General features: G+C 39.3%; 9 protein-coding genes across 9 annotated transcripts; 5 read left to right on the top strand and 4 right to left on the bottom strand.

Annotated features, from left to right (window-relative positions):
• Positions 1-653: 653 nt before the first annotated feature.
• On the top strand, positions 654-1,328 carry UGX2 (Ugx2p; the record flags this gene model as incomplete). Its single annotated transcript, XM_056226597.1, has 1 exon — positions 654-1,328. The coding sequence occupies one exon, from the start codon at positions 654-656 to the stop codon at positions 1,326-1,328; it is 675 nt and encodes a 224-aa protein (XP_056080857.1).
• A 133-nt stretch (positions 1,329-1,461) lies between these two features.
• On the bottom strand, positions 1,462-3,048 carry UGA3 (Uga3p; the record flags this gene model as incomplete). Its single annotated transcript, XM_056226596.1, has 1 exon — positions 1,462-3,048. One exon carries the CDS (start codon positions 3,046-3,048, stop codon positions 1,462-1,464), a length of 1,587 nt encoding a protein of 528 aa, XP_056080856.1.
• A 693-nt stretch (positions 3,049-3,741) lies between these two features.
• On the top strand, positions 3,742-10,179 carry GLT1 (glutamate synthase (NADH); the record flags this gene model as incomplete). Its single annotated transcript, XM_056226595.1, has 1 exon — positions 3,742-10,179. The coding sequence occupies one exon, from the start codon at positions 3,742-3,744 to the stop codon at positions 10,177-10,179; it is 6,438 nt and encodes a 2,145-aa protein (XP_056080855.1).
• Positions 10,180-10,268: 89 nt separating this feature from the next.
• On the bottom strand, positions 10,269-11,165 carry PAR32 (Par32p; the record flags this gene model as incomplete). The annotated part of the gene is made up of 1 exon (XM_056226594.1): positions 10,269-11,165. The coding sequence occupies one exon, from the start codon at positions 11,163-11,165 to the stop codon at positions 10,269-10,271; it is 897 nt and encodes a 298-aa protein (XP_056080854.1).
• A 617-nt stretch (positions 11,166-11,782) lies between these two features.
• Positions 11,783-13,555, top strand: DLD1 (D-lactate dehydrogenase; the record flags this gene model as incomplete). Its single annotated transcript, XM_056226593.1, has 1 exon — positions 11,783-13,555. The coding sequence occupies one exon, from the start codon at positions 11,783-11,785 to the stop codon at positions 13,553-13,555; it is 1,773 nt and encodes a 590-aa protein (XP_056080853.1).
• Positions 13,556-13,854: 299 nt separating this feature from the next.
• AIR2 (TRAMP complex RNA-binding subunit) lies at positions 13,855-14,889 on the top strand (the record flags this gene model as incomplete). Its single annotated transcript, XM_056226591.1, has 1 exon — positions 13,855-14,889. One exon carries the CDS (start codon positions 13,855-13,857, stop codon positions 14,887-14,889), a length of 1,035 nt encoding a protein of 344 aa, XP_056080852.1.
• Positions 14,890-15,227: 338 nt separating this feature from the next.
• Positions 15,228-17,348, bottom strand: GID12 (Gid12p; the record flags this gene model as incomplete). Its single annotated transcript, XM_056226590.1, has 1 exon — positions 15,228-17,348. The coding sequence occupies one exon, from the start codon at positions 17,346-17,348 to the stop codon at positions 15,228-15,230; it is 2,121 nt and encodes a 706-aa protein (XP_056080851.1).
• A 367-nt stretch (positions 17,349-17,715) lies between these two features.
• On the top strand, positions 17,716-18,228 carry SMKI04G0650 (uncharacterized protein; the record flags this gene model as incomplete). Its single annotated transcript, XM_056226589.1, has 1 exon — positions 17,716-18,228. The coding sequence occupies one exon, from the start codon at positions 17,716-17,718 to the stop codon at positions 18,226-18,228; it is 513 nt and encodes a 170-aa protein (XP_056080850.1).
• Positions 18,229-18,320: 92 nt separating this feature from the next.
• Positions 18,321-19,916, bottom strand: DLD2 (D-lactate dehydrogenase; the record flags this gene model as incomplete). The annotated part of the gene is made up of 1 exon (XM_056226588.1): positions 18,321-19,916. One exon carries the CDS (start codon positions 19,914-19,916, stop codon positions 18,321-18,323), a length of 1,596 nt encoding a protein of 531 aa, XP_056080849.1.
• Between the last annotated feature and the right edge of the window lie 27 nt (positions 19,917-19,943).

The following is a 19,943-nucleotide window of genomic DNA, read 5'->3' as shown; positions in this document are numbered from 1 at the left end:
CCAGTTTCCCTTAGATTTCTAGAGGAGCGAATATAATGATTTATATCAATGATTCACTCTCGCTAGTATATATTCATATATTCACGGATGTTCCTCCCCATTGTAATGAAATTCTTTCATTATTTTATTTGAGATGGCAAAGGACCCAAACACCACATATTATAATTTGAACTTATCACCATATCTATTATGTATAATCAGTGCTCAAATCAACGGTTGCAGTTTGACGGATGAGTTCTAATAATTACACTTGAAGTAATTGCACTGGTAAACAGTACCTACTACCACATTACCGGTCCAGAAACTTTATTGGAGAATAAATATGAGCTACGGAAGTTCGATCTGCACTGAAATTCCACTTCTTACTGCCTGAGGCTAATATGAGGAGTTGGTCATACAAGAAATTCATATTTGATGGGTTTTTTTTCTGTAGTGTGTGTGTGGGGTGTGTGTGTAGTGTGTAGTGTGTACCCAACTATGATCATCGCTGTGTGAGATACAATTTATGTAGTGTATTTAAGAGTGCCGTTTGAAACGAGGGTAAGGGCGCCTTTTAAAGGGAAGGTCAATATCGAATTGATAAGATAACTAAAGGTAGTATTATTGATGCAGGAGATCAAAAACTCTCTTTGATTGAGCAGTACTATAAAGTCATGGAGGATAAAGAAAAGCTCATCGTTTACTCAAATTCTAGTTCAGTATTTACATATAGTGCTGAGATAAGGCCAAATTTTAAGATATCCGTATCTCAAAGTCAAGGGTTTGCCTGGAACCAAGATTTGTTTGCCACACAGTACCAGCAATCTTATAAGGTAGTATATGATGCACACGAGGATGACTTTGACGATTTAATAACGAAGATCAAAGACAACTTGCAGTCAAGTTTCAATAAAAAAGATAAAATGAAGTCTAAGTCTAAATTTACTACGATTGCAAAGAAGAATAAAGAAGGCCCAGTCTGCGTGGAAGAAAGAATTGATGACGATAGTAACAGTGAGCACTATCAAAGAATACAAATGGTTGACAGCCATGAGTTTCCAAGAAGGAATCCCTATACACCTGTATGGGACCATGACCTGCAGTCGGACGAAAACGATAGTACAAGTGAAGAGGAAAATGAACATGATGTAGATATGGTTGGTGGAACTCAGGCATCGTATGTTACAGTGGCCGTGATGGATAGACCACGCAGGAAGTCCGAGAGAAGCATAAGTTTTGTAGAGGATTCTAAGACAGGAGATTATAGGTACCAAATTGGTAAGGTAGACGTTGTGGAAGTGGACTCAGACACTCCTGAAAACAAACATATTAAGTGGCTGATAACATAAAAATTTTTACTTCTTGAGGTTAGCATTATTTTATTGTATAGGTATAAATTTTTTTCGATTGCACAGTTTCTACGAAAAATACGACAAAACAATAATTAAAACCGTCAGGGAGAAGAAAAAAGGATGATGATGTTCAAGCAAAATTAATATTATAGTCTAATTTATCAATCATGTGCACCAAATCATGCTCGCTGATGCCGTCAGCTTCGTTTTGCCAAATTTTCCGGATTAATAACCTTGCATTTTGGAAATTGTAGCATTTATATCTTTTTAAAATATCGTCAAACTTGCCTTCTAAATCTATTTTTTTCTCTATGTCATCTACCTGAATGCATACGCCGTAAATGAAAAGTGGAAAGCACAAAGATCCCTCCAAAAACGTGCCGATGACTTTGCTTAATTTTGAGTTCAATTTGTTTTTCAATATCTGCAATTCTAGCGAGTCTTTATCAATTTTCAACAAAGTCAACTGAAAGAACATTAAGGTAGAGATTTTCATTATTTCGAACAATTCTAAGTAATAAAACTTTTTTTCATCATCTAAATGGTCCAGTGCCATTAGTGAGGGTTGTAGTTTATAAATTTTGGCCTGTAAACTCAGAATTCTATCACCGTGTTCCAGTATCTCTTCCTGTCCCATTGTCTGTAAAAACCTCGTCAGATTTGTGACTTGTCCCAACAATAGCAAAATAGGCTTGTTTATGCCAATTAAGGGATCTATCTCCTCAATTGGCGAATCTATTGGCTCCAAGAGGTTGACCGAGTTAGGTAATGAGTTCTGATCCCTTTGGAAAAATTTCTCATATTGTTCAATCGGAAAAGACGTCGTATTAAAATTCAAAATGTCATGGTATATAAAATTCACGATCAACCAGTACTTAACTACAGAATTTAAATTGGGGAAGATTATCCTCTCCTCGAGTGCTGGCTCCTCCGTAGTAGTAGTTAGTATTCGTGAAATATCCCTGCCCACATGGTTTTCTATCAAATTTTTCCCTATATTCAACAGTACCTTCCAAAATTTCACGTCACCCTGGCATATCTCTGAACCACATAAAATTAGAATTTGCGCTAACGAATATAGAAAACTCAGCTTGGCATAGGCACTCGAATCTTCGCTTGTCTTAAGGTGCGTTAACGACATATATGTATACTTGTTTGCTAAGTTGACAAATATTTCATCCTTTCGCAGCTCGTTAGATGAAGATATCGACAGATGGTTGGCTGACCAGGCAAGAATGGCAAACAATATACCATCATTCTCGTGGGCCATTGGCAAGAAGATGTTTAGGTAGTAGTTCTGGTTCATAGGAGCAATAGATATGATATTTGCAAGGTGAGACCTGTAGTAATTGTATAACTGCAACCCCATCGAGTCTAGCTTTTGAGAAATGCAATTCTCTAGCGGTTTTGATAAATATATCTGGTTGTCCTGCTCATCACCACCAAGTTGCTGAGTAAGGGTTTTCACGGCTACTTTCTGAACACTATCAGGGACATGCTTTCTTTTCCTGTTAATCATCTGGTGCTGTATATCCGCTTTTATCCTCTTCAAAGACTGCTTATCGACTGACTCTGAAATGTAGACACAGGGGAAATTTAATCGACGGCAGTCCCGGCACACAGGTTTGTCCTCAGAGCATCTCTTCTTTCTGATCTTACAAGTGATACACCCATGCTTCGAGTATTTCAATTTCAACTTCTCCACGCCATAATTCATGCCTCACTTTGAAAAACAATGTTTTCTTGGCACCTATACATGAACAATAGCAACAACTCCCGTCTCTTATTAATCTTAAGTAAGACACTTATTGTAATTTCTTTTTCCATGATGACTCAGGCCCTATTAGCCCTAATTGGTCAGCCCTACCCCGCGCAATTTTCAGCCCTAAACATTTTCGGATTTAATGCATTGATCCGATTGGCTCCGATAAGGCCTCGGACATATATCATATCATGATGTACGAAAAGCGTGATGCCCTGCAAAATGTAGAAAAATGATGCATTGAATCTGCCCAAAAAAAAAAAAAAAAATGAAAACCGGTTTTCTTAGTCATTCATAACTTCTGATAGTCTTTCATATCTTATTGTATTTATTTCATTCTATTGTCTCATTTCTTACCAAATTAATCAATTATTACACCCTTCTTGATAACAATACCCAACTATTCCTTTCCACATAACAGGAAGATAGGACGTTGCTATCTCATTCCTATACTACACAGACGGATATACTCAGTTGCTCTTTCTTTCCTTCTTTTACTCATAGAGGTAGTGATTAACGTTTAACATATTTATTTATTTTTCTGCTACAGTGTTTTTATTTATTTAAATTTCTTCTCTCTGTCGCTTTTCTCTTAATCTATTTGCCATCTACTTTGAAGAACTAGAAAAAGAAATAGAAAAAGAAAAGATGCCGGTGTTGAAATCTGACAATTTCGATCCATTAGAAGAAGCTTATGAGGGTGGGACAATTCAAAACTATAATGATGACCACCATAATCATAAATCTTGGGCAAATGTGATTCCGGACAAACGAGGGCTCTACGACCCTGAGTACGAACATGACGCATGTGGTGTTGGTTTCGTGGCTAATAAGCATGGTGAACAATCTCATAAGATTGTTACCGACGCTAGATATCTTTTAGTGAATATGACTCATCGTGGTGCTGTTTCATCTGATGGTAACGGTGATGGTGCTGGTATTCTGGTAGGTATTCCTCATGAGTTTATGAAAAGAGAATTTAAGTTGGATCTTGATCTAGACATACCTGAGATGGGTAAATACGCCGTGGGTAATGTTTTCTTCAAGAAAAACGAAAAAAATAACAAGAAAATTCTGATTAAATGTCAGAAGATTTTCGAGGATTTGGCAGCATCCTTCAACTTATCAGTATTAGGTTGGAGAGACGTTCCCGTAGACTCTACCATTTTAGGGGACGTTGCTTTATCTCGTGAACCTACTATTCTACAGCCACTATTGGTTCCAATATACGATGATGAACAACTAGAGTTTAATGAAACTAAATTCAGAACTCAATTGTATCTTTTAAGGAAAGAGGCTTCTCTTCAAATTGGACTAGAAAACTGGTTTTATGTTTGTTCTCTTAACAATACTACCATTGTTTACAAGGGCCAATTGACGCCTGCTCAAGTGTATAACTACTACCCAGATTTGACTAATGCTCATTTCAAATCCCATATGGCGTTGGTCCATTCAAGATTCTCCACAAATACTTTTCCTTCTTGGGATAGAGCTCAACCTCTACGTTGGCTTGCTCATAATGGTGAAATCAACACCCTAAGGGGTAACAAAAATTGGATGCGGTCTAGAGAAGGTGTGATGAATTCCCAAACTTTCAAAGATGAGTTAGATAAACTATATCCAATTATCGAGGAGGGTGGGTCCGACTCTGCTGCATTGGATAATGTTTTAGAACTGTTGACTATTAATGGTACATTATCACTTCCCGAAGCGGTTATGATGATGGTTCCCGAAGCATATCATAAGGATATGGATTCCGACCTAAAGGCATGGTATGACTGGGCTGCATGTTTGATGGAGCCTTGGGATGGACCTGCTTTGTTGACTTTTACTGATGGTCGTTACTGTGGTGCTATATTGGATAGAAATGGTTTAAGGCCTTGTCGTTATTATATTACTAGTGATGACAGAGTTATCTGTGCCTCAGAAGTTGGTGTTATCCCCATTGAGAACTCATTGGTTGTTCAAAAAGGCAAACTGAAGCCAGGTGATTTATTTTTAGTCGATACTCAGTTGGGTGAGTTGGTTGATACAAAAAAGTTGAAAACCCAACTCTCAAAGAGACAAGATTTCAAGTCTTGGTTATCTAAAGTCATTAAATTAGACGATCTTTTATCAAAGACTGCTAGTTTAGTTCCTAAAGAGTTCATATCGCAGAATTCATTACCTTTGAAAGTTCAAAGCGACCCACGTTTGCTGGCCAATGGTTATACCTTCGAACAGGTATCCTTCCTGTTAACTCCAATGGCTTTGACAGGTAAAGAAGCCCTGGGTTCCATGGGTAACGATGCACCATTAGCTTGCTTAAACGAAAATCCTGTCCTACTTTATGATTATTTTAGACAATTATTTGCTCAAGTTACCAATCCACCAATCGATCCAATTCGTGAAGCCAATGTCATGTCTTTAGAATGCTACGTAGGCCCTCAAGGTAATCTTTTGGAAATGCATTCATCTCAATGTGATCGTTTATTATTAAAATCTCCAATCCTGCATTGGAATGAATTCCAAGCTTTGAAGAATATTGAGGCAGCGTACCCATCTTGGTCTACTGCTGAAATCGACATTACTTTTGATAAGTCTGAAGGCTTATTGGGTTATACCGATACGATCAATAAAATTACTCAATTGGCTGGTGAAGCTATTGATGATGGTAAGAAAATTCTAATAATTACAGATAGGAAAATGGGTGCCAACCGTGTTTCCATCTCGTCTTTGATTGCAATCTCATCCATTCACCACCACTTGATCAGAAACAAGCAACGTTCTCAAGTTGCTTTGATTTTAGAAACTGGTGAGGCTAGAGAAATCCATCATTTCTGTGTCCTATTAGGTTATGGTTGTGATGGTATTTATCCATACTTAGCCATGGAAACTTTGGTCAGGATGAATAGAGAGGGTCTACTTCGTAATGTCAATAACGACAATGATACACTCAATGAAGAACAAATACTGGAAAATTACAAGCACGCAATAGATGCTGGTATCTTGAAAGTCATGTCCAAGATGGGTATTTCCACTTTAGCATCCTACAAGGGTGCTCAAATTTTTGAGGCTCTTGGTTTAGATAATTCTATTGTCGACTTGTGTTTCACAGGTACTTCTTCCAGAATCAGAGGTGTAACTTTCGAATATCTAGCTCAAGATGCGTTTTCCTTACATGAACGTGGTTATCCATCTAGACAAACAATCAGTAAATCTGTTAACTTGCCAGAAAGTGGTGAGTACCACTTCAGAGATGGTGGGTATAAACATATCAATGAACCAACAGCGATTGCTTCTTTGCAAGATACTGTTAGAAACAAAAACGATGTGTCTTGGCAATTATATGTTAAGAAGGAAATGGAAGCGATTAGAGATTGTACATTAAGAGGGCTATTAGAATTGGATTTTGAAAATTCTAGTAGTATTCCTTTAGAGCAAGTTGAACCATGGACCGAGATTGCTAGAAGATTTGCATCGGGTGCCATGTCTTATGGTTCTATTTCTATGGAAGCCCATTCCACATTGGCCATCGCCATGAATCGTTTAGGTGCCAAATCCAACTGTGGTGAAGGTGGTGAAGATGCAGAACGTTCTGCCGTTCAAGAAAACGGTGATACCATGAGATCTGCCATCAAACAAGTTGCTTCTGCCAGATTCGGTGTGACGTCATACTATTTATCTGATGCTGACGAAATACAAATTAAGATTGCTCAAGGTGCTAAGCCAGGTGAAGGTGGTGAGTTACCAGCCCACAAAGTATCTAAGGATATCGCTAAAACTAGGCACTCTACTCCTAATGTTGGATTAATTTCACCTCCTCCTCATCACGATATTTATTCTATTGAAGATTTGAAACAACTAATTTATGATTTGAAATGCGCCAACCCAAGAGCAGGAATCTCTGTAAAATTGGTTTCCGAGGTTGGTGTCGGTATTGTTGCCTCTGGTGTAGCTAAAGCTAAAGCTGACCATATATTGGTCTCTGGTCATGATGGTGGTACCGGTGCTGCAAGGTGGACAAGTGTCAAATACGCAGGTTTGCCATGGGAACTAGGTCTAGCTGAAACTCATCAAACTTTAGTTTTGAACGATTTAAGACGCAATGTTGTTGTCCAAACTGATGGTCAATTGAGGACTGGGTTTGATATTGCTGTTGCAGTTTTACTAGGGGCAGAATCTTTCACTTTAGCAACTGTTCCTTTAATTGCTATGGGTTGTATCATGTTAAGAAGATGTCACCTAAACTCTTGTGCAGTTGGTATTGCCACACAGGACCCATACTTGAGAAGTAAATTTAAGGGACAACCTGAACATGTTATTAACTTCTTCTATTATTTGATTCAAGATTTAAGACAAATTATGGCCAAATTGGGTTTCCGTACCATTGATGAAATGGTTGGTCATTCTGAGAAATTGAAGAAAAGGGATGACGTAAATGCCAAGGCCATAAATATCGATTTGTCTCCTATTTTGACTCCAGCACATGTCATTCGTCCAGGTGTTCCAACTAAGTTCACCAAGAAACAAGATCACAAACTTCATGCTCGTCTAGACAATAAGTTAATTGATGAAGCTGAAGTCACTTTAGACCGTGGGTTGCCCGTGAACATTGATGCCTCTATAATTAATACTGATCGTGCGTTAGGTTCTACTTTATCATACAGGATTTCGAAAAAGTTTGGTGAAGACGGATTGCCCAAAGATACCGTCGTCGTCAACATAGAAGGTTCTGCAGGTCAATCTTTTGGTGCTTTCCTAGCTTCTGGTATCACTTTTATCTTGAATGGTGATGCTAACGATTATGTTGGTAAAGGTTTGTCGGGTGGTATTATTGTCATCAAACCACCAAAGAATTCTAAATTTAAGAGTGATGAAAATGTGATTGTTGGTAACACCTGTTTCTATGGTGCTACTTCTGGTACTGCATTCATCTCAGGTAGTGCTGGTGAGCGTTTTGCTGTTAGAAACTCTGGTGCTACTATCGTTGTTGAAAGAATCAAGGGTAACAACGCTTTTGAGTATATGACTGGTGGTCGTGCGATTGTCTTGTCACAAATGGAGTCCTTAAATGCCTTTTCTGGTGCTACCGGTGGTATCGCCTACTGTTTAACTTCTGATTATGACGACTTTGTTGGAAAGATTAACAAAGATACTGTTGAATTGGAATCTTTGTGTGACCCAGTTGAGATTGCGTTTGTTAAGAACTTGATTCAAGAACATTGGAACTACACGCAATCTGATTTAGCAGCTAGAATTCTTGGTAATTTCAATCATTACTTGAAAGATTTTGTTAAAGTCATTCCAACTGATTACAAGAAAGTCTTATTGAATGAGAAAGCAGAAGCTGCAAAGGCCAAGGCCAAGGCTACCTCAGAATATCTAAAGAAATTTAGATCTAACCAAGAAGTCAATGATGAAGTCAACAATCTATTGATTGCTAATCAAAAGGCCAAAGAGCAAGAAAAGAAGAAGAGTATTAGTATTTCAAACAAGGCCACTTTAAAGGAACCCAAGGTTGTTGATTTAGAAGATGCAGTTCCAGATGCGAAACAGCTAGAAAAGAACAGTGAAAGAGTTGAAAAAACACGTGGTTTTATGGTACACAAGCGTCGTTACGAAACACATAGAGATCCAAAGACAAGAGTCAATGACTGGAAAGAATTTACTAATTCTATTACTAAAAAGGATGCCAAATACCAAACTGCCAGATGTATGGATTGTGGTACACCATTCTGTTTATCTGATACAGGTTGTCCTCTGTCTAATATTATCCCTAAGTTTAATGAGTTGTTATTCAAAAATCAATGGAAATTGGCACTTGACAAACTGCTAGAAACAAATAATTTCCCAGAATTTACCGGAAGAGTTTGTCCAGCACCCTGTGAGGGAGCATGTACACTAGGTATTATTGAAGACCCAGTGGGTATAAAATCAGTCGAAAGAATTATTATCGACAATGCCTTTAAAGAAGGATGGATTAAGCCATGCCCGCCAAGCACGCGTACTGGTTTCACAGTGGGTGTTATTGGTTCTGGTCCAGCCGGTTTGGCTTGTGCTGATATGCTGAACCGTGCCGGCCACAAGGTTACCGTCTATGAAAGATCCGACCGTTGTGGTGGGTTATTGATGTACGGTATTCCAAACATGAAGCTGGATAAGGCGATAGTGCAACGTCGTATTGATTTATTAAGCGCTGAAGGTGTTGAATTTGTTACCAACACGGAAATTGGTAAAACTATGACCATGGATGAACTAAATAACAAGCACAATGCAGTGGTATATGCTATTGGTTCCACAATTCCACGTGACTTGTCTATCAAGGGACGTGAATTGAAAAACATTGATTTTGCCATGCAACTATTGGAATCTAACACCAAGGCCTTGTTGGACAAAGACTTGGCTATTATTCGTGAAAAGATCGAAGGTAAGAAAGTGATTGTTGTCGGTGGTGGTGACACAGGTAACGATTGTTTGGGTACATCGGTGAGACATGGTGCAGCATCCGTTCTAAATTTCGAATTGCTGCCCGAGCCACCAGTGGAACGCGCTAAAGACAATCCATGGCCCCAATGGCCACGTGTCATGAGAGTAGACTACGGTCATGCTGAAGTTAAGGAGCATTACGGTAGAGACCCTCGTGAATACTGTATCTTATCTAAGGAATTTATCGGTAACGATGAGGGTGAAGTGACTGCTATCAGAACGGTGCGTGTGGAATGGAAGAAGTCTCAAAGTGGCGTATGGCAAATGGTAGAAATCCCCAACAGTGAAGAAATCTTCGAAGCGGATATCATTTTGTTGTCAATGGGGTTCGTTGGTCCTGAGTTGATCAACGGCAACGATAGTGAAGTGAAGAAAACCAGACGTGGTACTATTGCCACACTGGACGACTCTTCGTACTCTATTGACGGAGGAAAGACGTTTGCATGTGGTGACTGTAGAAGAGGACAATCCTTGATTGTCTGGGCCATTCAAGAAGGTAGAAAGTGTGCTGCCTCTGTTGATAAGTTCTTGATGGACGGCACCACCTACTTACCAAGTAATGGTGGTATCGTTCAACGTGATTACAAACTATTGAAAGAACTAGCTAGTCAAGTTTAGAACACGCTTGCACTATTATTATTTATTTATTTAACTGTTTATTTATTTATTTATTTATTTATTTATTTTGTTTGCTGATGAATGTTATTTCAATTAAACATAGTTTTCAAGGAATTGAAGAATCCCGATTTCTTCTTCTTCTTCTTCTTCTTTTCTTTACTATTGTCATCTTTCACATAAACTTCATCTCCTTTGCCACCGTCCTCGTCGTTAGAGTTGTGCTGTATAGTATTCCTACTTGACTTGGGCGAGATTATGTTTCCTGCACCGCCCCTGCCAATGGCGAATTTTTCCGGCACGTTTTTGCCCTTATGCTTATTTTTGGGTTTCTTGGAAGCAGATTTGATTGCCGCCAATGCATTGCCATTCGAAGTCACCACGAAAAGATTATCCTCGTTTGCATTGATCGTATCCTCATCCTCGTAATTGCTGCCTCGTATCTCATCCTCTTCATTTCCCCCACTGCTGGACACTTTCTTTTTATTAAAGAAGATGTTTCCTGCACCCCCTCTACCAACAACAATCGGCGCCTTATTGTTGGGAGATGAAGTGGTGGCATGTAGCGATTGGTGACTTCTTGTGGCGCTAATACGAGACCTGGTGTTGGTCACCGGATTCCCCTCGCCTTCCTCGCCCATGTCTGAAGTTATAGGCGAGATATAGTCGTCAATGTCGTTAATCACGTCGTTATAGTTGATATTATCGTTGGAGTCTAGTTGCTGAGCGGACCTTGTCAGATGCGGATCATGAAAGATATTGCCAGCGCCGCCCCTGCCAATGGCAAAACGCGGAACTTTCTCCTGATTGCCTCCATTACTGCTGTTGTTTGCAGCTGGCTTTGAGTTGGATTTCAATGGAAGAAGCACGGGAGATGGCTTGGAAATAGACCTATGGATGTTGCCGGCTCCTCCTCTACCTGTGGAGACCTTGTACTCCTGAACACGTGCCTGATTCTCCATCTCGTTGTAGGGGTTGAACGTAGCCATACTGATTTGGTCTTAGACAACTTTTGCTACTGCTGCTGCTGCTGCTGCTGCTGCTGCTTCCATTGCTCATATACTTCCACCAACCGTCATTATTATCACCATCAGCCTTTTTGGCAAAAGCCTCCACTCACCCAGGGTAACCCCTCGCCATCTTTCGAAATACTGTACCAGAGAACCCTGTCCGATATAACTAAGAACTGTCTTTACAAACAGCAGCCCACACGGCCACTACAACAATCTTAACATTGATTTCCTGGTCACACCTAATATGGGCCTCGACGGCTGACCTGGACGGTCGCTCTGTTGAAGCCCTCTACGTTTTATTAACTAGGTCCGCTATACCGATAAAAGAAACAGGAACCCCCACGCCCGCATCCCACTCTCTTCTCCAACCCCCTTCCCTCGAAGTTCTTCTCTGCCAATCCCACGTTGATCCAGTAGAGCTGGCCCCAATTGGTTCGGTAATAACCGCTTAACAAGATTTCACTCGGAACGTTAGATCCATATATATATATATATGTGTGTGTGTGTGTCTGTGTGTCTGTATTTGGGTTAGAGTTTGCGCAATTGTGTAGTTGTGAAGATCCGGACTTAGCTGGAGACAAAAACAAGGAACAATGTTGTGGAAACGTAATTGCGCAAGATTGATCAAGCCTATTGCACACCCCAAGGGAAGGCTGCTGAGAAGATCGTGCTACAGATATGCCTCAACTAGTACGGGCAGTAGCAGCAGTAGCAGCAGTAGCAGCCAGTGGTTAAAGTATTCCGTCATCGCTTCTTCAGCTACTCTATTCGGCTATTTGTTCGCGAAGAACCTCTATTCTCGGGAAACCAAGGAAGACCTTATAGAAAGGCTTGAAATGGTGAAAAAGATCGATCCGGTGAATTCTACGTTGAAGTTGTCCTCTCTGGACTCACCGGAGTATCTGCACGACGCAGCCAAAATCGATAACGTTGTCGAGGAGCTGAAAAGCTTGCTTGGAAACAATGCTGATAACTACTCTGATTCAAAGTCTGATTTGGACGCGCATTCAGATACGTACTTCAACACACACCACCCCTCGCCTGAGCAAAGACCGAGGATTATATTATTCCCCCATACCACAGAAGAAGTCTCCAAAATTTTGAAAATATGTCATGATAACAACCTCCCAGTCGTGCCCTTTTCGGGCGGGACCTCCTTAGAGGGACATTTCCTACCCACCAGAATCGGGGATACTATTACCGTGGACTTGTCCAAGTATATGAACAGCATCGTGAAATTTGACAAACTGGACTTGGACATCACTGTCCAGGCTGGTCTACCTTGGGAAGATTTGAACGACTTTTTGGGAGAGCACGGCCTGTTGTTTGGTTGTGACCCTGGTCCAGGTGCTCAAATCGGTGGTTGTATTGCTAATTCTTGTTCCGGTACCAACGCTTACCGTTACGGTACCATGAAGGAAAATATCATAAACATGACTGTAGTGTTGCCGGACGGTACCATCGTTAAAACGAAGAAAAGACCCAGAAAATCGAGTGCAGGCTACAATCTAAATGGCTTGTTTGTGGGGAGCGAAGGCACCTTAGGTATTGTCACTGAGGCTACTGTCAAGTGTCACGTCAAGCCCAAGGCAGAAACTGTCGCTGTGGTATCCTTCGATACTATCAAGGACGCTGCTGCATGTGCCTCTAATCTAACACAGAGTGGTATTCATTTGAACGCCATGGAGTTATTGGATGAGAACATGATGAAGTTGATCAACGAATCTGAATCCACGGACAGATGCGACTGGGTTGAGAAACCAACTATGTTTTTCAAGATAGGCGGAAGATCTTCTAAGCTCGTCAATGCTCTTGTGGAGGAAGTTAAATCTATAGCCCAGTTAAACCATTGCAACAGTTTTGATTTTGCCAAAGATGACGACGAAAAACTGGAGTTATGGGAAGCGAGAAAGGTGGCATTATGGTCGGTGCTAGATGCCGATAAGAGCAAAGACAAATCTGCAAAAGTTTGGACCACCGACGTAGCTGTTCCAGTGTCACAGTTCGACAAAGTTATTCACGAAACCAAAGAGGACATGCAAGCTAGTAAATTGATCAACGCCATCGTTGGACATGCTGGTGATGGTAACTTCCATGCATTCATCGTCTACAGAACCCCTGAAGAACATGAAGCCTGCAGTCAGCTTGTGGATAGAATGGTCAAGAGAGCACTAGATGCTGAAGGTACTTGTACAGGTGAACATGGAGTGGGTATCGGTAAAAGAGAGTACTTGCTTGAAGAGCTCGGCGAGGCACCTGTTGATTTGATGAGAAAGATTAAGCTGGCTATTGATCCAAAGAGAATCATGAACCCGGACAAAATCTTTAAAATTGATCCAAATGAGCCTGACAATGACTACAGATGAGCGTCCGATTGTTCTTTCTCTCCATGTATCTATATCCTTAAATACACCTCATGTAATATCTATAGTTCATACCTAACGAAAACGTATTGTCAAGAATGCTCCTTCGTAGCGATCCATACCTTTAATATTACGTATGTGTGTCCGTTTTACTATAATTAACCACATGCACCAATCCGGGTGATGGATCTTTCACTCGTAAAATAGTGGTGGGCAATTTGAAGAACATAAATTTAACGAGTTGCATCAGAGAAGAAAGCCCTTTACACTACAACAGCAGCCCGCCCAGAACACTCCCTCTCATGGATAAAAACTCATTACCATTTGTTGTCGATACGGCACCTACAACTCCTTCCGATAAACTTGTGGCGCCCTCAATAGAGGAAGTAAATAATAATCCTAGCGAATTAAGAGCTCTTAGAGGACAGGGTAGGTATTTTGGTGTAAGCGATGACGACAAAAATGCTATCAAAGAAGCTGCACCAAAGTGTAATAATTGCTCTCAAAGGGGTCACTTGAAGAAGGATTGTCCGCATATAATATGTTCATATTGTGGCTCTACAGATGACCATTATTCTCAACATTGTCCCAAGGCTATAAAGTGTTCAAAGTGTGACGAAGTGGGTCATTACAGGTCTCAATGTCCACACAAATGGAAAAAAGTGCAGTGCTCTCTCTGTAAAAGTAATAAACACTCAAAAGAAAGATGTCCTAGTATATGGAGAGCTTATATCTTAATTGATGATAATGAAGCGACAAAACCAAAAGTCCTTCCCTTTCATACTATATATTGCTACAATTGTGGTGAAAAGGGGCACTTCGGGGACGATTGCAAAGAAAAAAGATCATCTAGAGTACCTAATGAGGATGGAAGCGCGTTTACTGGTTCCAACTTATCAACTGAGTTAAAACAAGAATATTACAGTCATATTAACAGAAATTCAAAAGAAGATGAAAACTACCAGTTCAGCGGATCCATATACGATGAGGAGCCACTACCGAGAATTTCTCACAAAAGACGTTCACACAATGATCATTCAAATGGTAGCAGAAATAAATATAGAGCATCAAATTTCCATCCACCCCCTTACCAAAAGCGTAATGTCATTCAACCCACCATAAGAGGCGAGACATTATCAATAAGCAACAGCACCAGTAAAAACTCGCGATATCAGAATACAAAGATCAACGTCTCGTCGGTTTCTGAAAATATGTATGGCTCCAGATATAACCCTTCTACATATGTTGATAACAACGACATTTCCATCTCTTCCAATTATAGAAACTATAATTCCTATCAACCTTATAGAAGTGGTACCTTGGGCAAAAGAAGATAAACTCTAACAAAGAAGCCCTTTAAGCAGGCTATTCTTGGTTATATTATATTTTCTTAATGAAAGAATATTGACATAATACGTAATTTGGTGATTAAGGAAACTAACGTGTAAATTTCTTACATATTCTTGTTGCGATCAAGGCTCTTGTTACGATCAAGTAATAATAACAATATCAATGAATAATAATGATAGTAATACTAAATATTTATAAGAACGAAAATAGTAATAATAATAATAATAATAATAATAACGCATATACATATACGTGAATACTTCTTAGAAACTTTTTGCTGTTCATCTTCTATGATTTAATGTAATGGACCTCCAAGCAGCTCAAACTAGTCTTTTTTCACCTTTTTTACAATAAATGAATAAAGATCGTTTTCATTGTAGTCCAACCGTCTTTTTGGTGTGTTGAAACCATCATAATCAATCAAAGCAAGTTTGTCTACAAAGCGATCTTTTCTATTTAACTTCAGTGAATCACACAGTTTTATTCTCCCCAATCTGGAGCCATTGAAAAATTCCCCCTTAAAAACAGTTATCTCTCCTGCCATTGATGTTACTACCAAATGAAAGGCGAGGCTACAGACATTTTTTGTATCCACGTCTATGTTATTGATTATCACAATTGTATCATTAATCAATCCGAAATCATGTGGTATTATTCGGATTGTATCCTTGGAATTTTTCAATAAATTCTTGGTGTTTTTGATCTCAAACCTATTTATTAGCAAAACCCCATGTGTGTCCAGTATGAGACATAAGGAGTCATCCACCATGAATAACTTCTTGAATGAACATAAATCTCCCAACGCCTTCTTGAATTGAGCAGTTTCATCGTCTATTATTTGCCCATCAGTTTGGGTTTCCGCCCCTCCTTTTTCATTAGTGACATTTTCATAACCATTTTTATTCGATAGTGAATCGATTTTGATTATTGGCTCATCGTAATATCGGGGACGAAACGCACTCAGTGTAACAAAATGATCGATGCACACAATGTCCATTTTCTTGTAGTTATCGGTTAGAAAAGAAGTCATTGTTTCATCACTTTCATCCGTATTATTATCATCCTCATTCGTCCCATCATTCCCGCTTCTGTGAGGGATCTTTTCTACAATTTCAAAATCTACCATAAATGTATTCCTTCTTAAACCCCGGATAAATGAATCTAATTCCCACTTGGTTGAACATGGGACATCGATTGTCTCTCTGAAAGCGTCCCTAGTCAAGCCTTGAAAGGATTCTCTCCTTCTTCTACTCAATGGTCTTGGCTCGTTACTAGAAGCACTGAACGAGGAATTCCGACGACTATTTCCCAGCATGTCCTGGGTATGAAATAGTTCGTATATGTCATCTTTGGCATGACCTTGACGTTGCTTCCATACGATTCCTGAGTCCAACATACCTGTTCCGGAGTATTTTACAATGTCATCCCAAATAGTCGAGTTGATAATGTCAGCATCAAATGTAAATTTGTTACTAATCCAACTGAACAAAGAACCGAATCCATTCCGTTGAGCTACGTTGTCCCACGAAAGTATTTCATCACTTTTTTCTTCTTGTATATTGTTCTTCAGATTAATGAAAGTGTTCAAAAATGTGACATAAGTTAATGGTAGTATTATTTTTCTTATAAACAGCGGTGATCGTGGTGATACAGTCATGAAACAAAACCGGTCCAACGGATTTATATGAAATGTGGAGATACCTCGCTCTATGTGTAAATACATTGAAGGCCTATATATGGGCAGACCTTGATACATATTGCAAAACGAAGATACTACAGGCGATGATCTTAAATGAGATGGTTCTATAGGTAAAAGAAAGTAGCAAATGTGTTTGGACCATGATCTTCCAGTGTACCGCGTACTACTATCAAAGATTTTTTCCTCCTCAGATGAATGCGTTATGTTGCTATCATGGTGAACTTTGAAGAAGGAATCTGAAAACATGGGGTTGTACATGTTTTTGAACTGAACATAATCAATTGGAAGGTTCATTGCAAAGACGTATATTCTACCGGAGCACATACAACAATATAACAAACCTTGGCTATACTCAAGACCGGCAATCATATAGTCACTAAAAAAATTGGATTCGAAATCTTCTGGGGTACATCTAAGAATATAAGAGGGCGCTAATCGCAGGCCATTTTTTATCTTGTATTGATAATTGCTTATAATCTCGATGAATCCGTTGGACTTCGCTAGTACCATGTAGTCACATGAATCCAAAATATTGGTTGTATCGGGAGATGTTGATGTATCTCTACCATTAGGCCTTAAATAACAAAAAGCTTGTATATTCGCATTCACATCTACTTTTGTGCAACCCCTTTCTGATGGTATTAGGGCTAGTTGGTTATTCTTAAATTCAAACAGTCTATACCCCGACGGTTTACCCTTAGTATTGCAGGGAGTAGAAACAGCAAATTGGATTCTACCAGCAGCCATCGATAACAAATTGTTCAAATTATGTGGAAAGACGCTTTCTGCGTATGTTAAATAACTCAAAGTGCACCCTGTCCTAACTTCGTCTTGTTCTATAGTATGCCATTCAACTATGGTTAAATATATTTAGATGATCTGTTAGCGGTTTTTAGGAATGGGAGCACTTAATGCCGATCAGTTTACTATTGCTTTTGACCTTTGCTCTTTTCAACAAAGCTTCGCATAGTAAAAAGCAGACCCAAAACGGTAAGTGAAAAAATAACGGTACTGTATATAGTAGTTAAGCTCAAAAACTCACCCCAAAAAAGGGGACTATATAAACTTAGTCTTGGGTTGAAGTTAATGTCTGGGATTAGTATTTAATTGAGAAATGAGTAAGAATGTTGGAAGACTAGTGAAAATATGGAATGAGTCTGAAGTTTTAATCGATAGGAAATCGAAATTTCAAGCTAGGTGTTGTACATTACAGGATCAGAAAGATATACCTTTCATCCTACAAGACTTGGTTCAAAACAATAAGGCCGTTTCAAAGGCATCCCACATGCACATGTATGCCTGGAGAACAGCAGAAATAGCAAATGAGTTGAACTTTCAGCAAGACCAGAAAAAGAAGAGCAGCAAGAACAACAAGAAAAGTAGCAACCATGCTAATAAGTCAAAAATGGTAATAGTACAGCCAAAAAATATTGAACAAGGATCTGCTGACTGTGGTGAAGCCGGTGCTGGACAACGTTTGTTGACTTTACTTGAGAGAGCAAATATATTTAACGTTCTAGTAATAGTGACGCGATGGTATGGTGGCACACCTCTGGGTTCATCTAGATTCAGACATATTTCCACTTGCGCAGTGGAAACTTTGAAGAAGGGAGGATATCTTCATTGATGTCGCCCCTATCCTATGTTGCACAATTGTAGAATATAATATCGATAAGTATATACATGTGTAGTGTAACTATAAAGCATAGCATTTTATTTTTAAACGTACTTGTAAGGGTTTAGAATTGCATTAGGATCGTAATGTGCCTTCAAGTCCTTTATCATTTTGATTTCTTCGGAACTTTTAGAATAGCCAATGTAATTTTTCTTTTGGAAACCCAATCCATGTTCGGCACTAACGGAACCATGTTTTGATGAAACAAATTCATAAACAAATGGCTCTAAAGCGTTTTCAATGTCCTTGCTGTATTCCCTAACGGCAACATTCAAATGTAAGTTACCATCACCCACATGTCCATATCCAATGGCGCCCACAACGGGTTTTGGTGATTCACCAATTAAACCAGCTTCGGAGAGTTTGTTATTGGTAGCTTCAACCAGAGAATATAAGTCCTTTAATGGTAAGGAAACATCGTATTTATAAACACCACCGTTAGCTTGGCTTGCCTCTGGAATCATTTCTCTCCATTTCCATAAATTTTGCAATTCGGTTTCGTCTTGCGCTACCACACCATCTGTAACTATACCTTCTTCCATGACCTTTTCCAAGAATGTTTCAAGCTTGGAGTCATCGTGATCCTTATTTGACCCGGACGTCTCAATAAGAATATAAAATGGATGGTCGCTTTCCAAGGGAAAAGCAGCGTCTTTCAGTTGGCTTTTGGCTAATGTTTGAGATCGAGAATCCATAAATTCAAAAGCGGACAAGATCTCAGATAGTTCTTGTCTGGCCCTAACAAAAACTTTTTGAACATCCTCAAAACTCTCAACAGACAAGTAAGACACATTGAATGCTTTTGGTTTAGGAACAGTCAAGATTGAAACACCAGTAATGATGCCGATAGTGCCTTCTGAGCCAATGAACAGCTGTTTTAGGTCATAGCCGGTATTGTCTTTTCTCATGGAATGCATGCTATTAACAATTTGTCCATTAGGCATAACCACCTCTAATCCTAGCACACTTCCATGTAGTGAACCGTAACGTAATAATCTCAGTCCTCCAGCATTAGTCGCAACCACACCACCAACATGACAAGAGCCTTTAGCTCCTAAATCCAATGGGAACATGTAATTCTGTTCCATTACGTAATTGTTGGCGTTCTCTAGAATCACGCCAGCATCACACTTTAAGATACCCGAAACAGGATCAAAATTTCTTATTTTGTTCAAATTAGCCAATGAGAGAATTAATTCATCAAAAATGGGGACCGAACCACCAACCAAACCAGTGTTACCGCCTTGTGGTACAACCGCAATCTTTTCATCGTTACAATAATTCAAGATCAGAGAAACTTTTTCCACAGACTTGGGTTTTAAGACTAACTTTGATTGGCCTTTATATTTCCTCATCCAATCCTCATTATAGAATGAGAGATCTTCTAATTCGTTGGCTTGTAATATTTCTTGCTCTGATAAAATAGATTTAAAATAGTTTAAATCATCGGATGTCAATCTCTTGAACCTAGGGTCTCTATGTATATTTGGGTAGTTCTGACTAGTAAGTCTGCTTTGTACTTTGGTGGAATAGTAGTTGACTCTTCTTTTATAACATCCCAAAAAAGCTGATGACTTCACATATCGTTCACCAAATTTCAAATGGCTACTAGCGCTTCTCACTAGAAAATTTCTCAGCATCCTGCTATACGCACCTCAAAATAATAG

This window comes from Saccharomyces mikatae (assembly GCF_947241705.1).
Source record: "Saccharomyces mikatae IFO 1815 strain IFO1815 genome assembly, chromosome: 4".
Classification (NCBI taxonomy): domain Eukaryota; kingdom Fungi; phylum Ascomycota; class Saccharomycetes; order Saccharomycetales; family Saccharomycetaceae; genus Saccharomyces; species Saccharomyces mikatae.
Note: the sequence above shows the minus strand (reverse complement) of the source record. Positions and strands in the feature narration are given on the sequence as shown.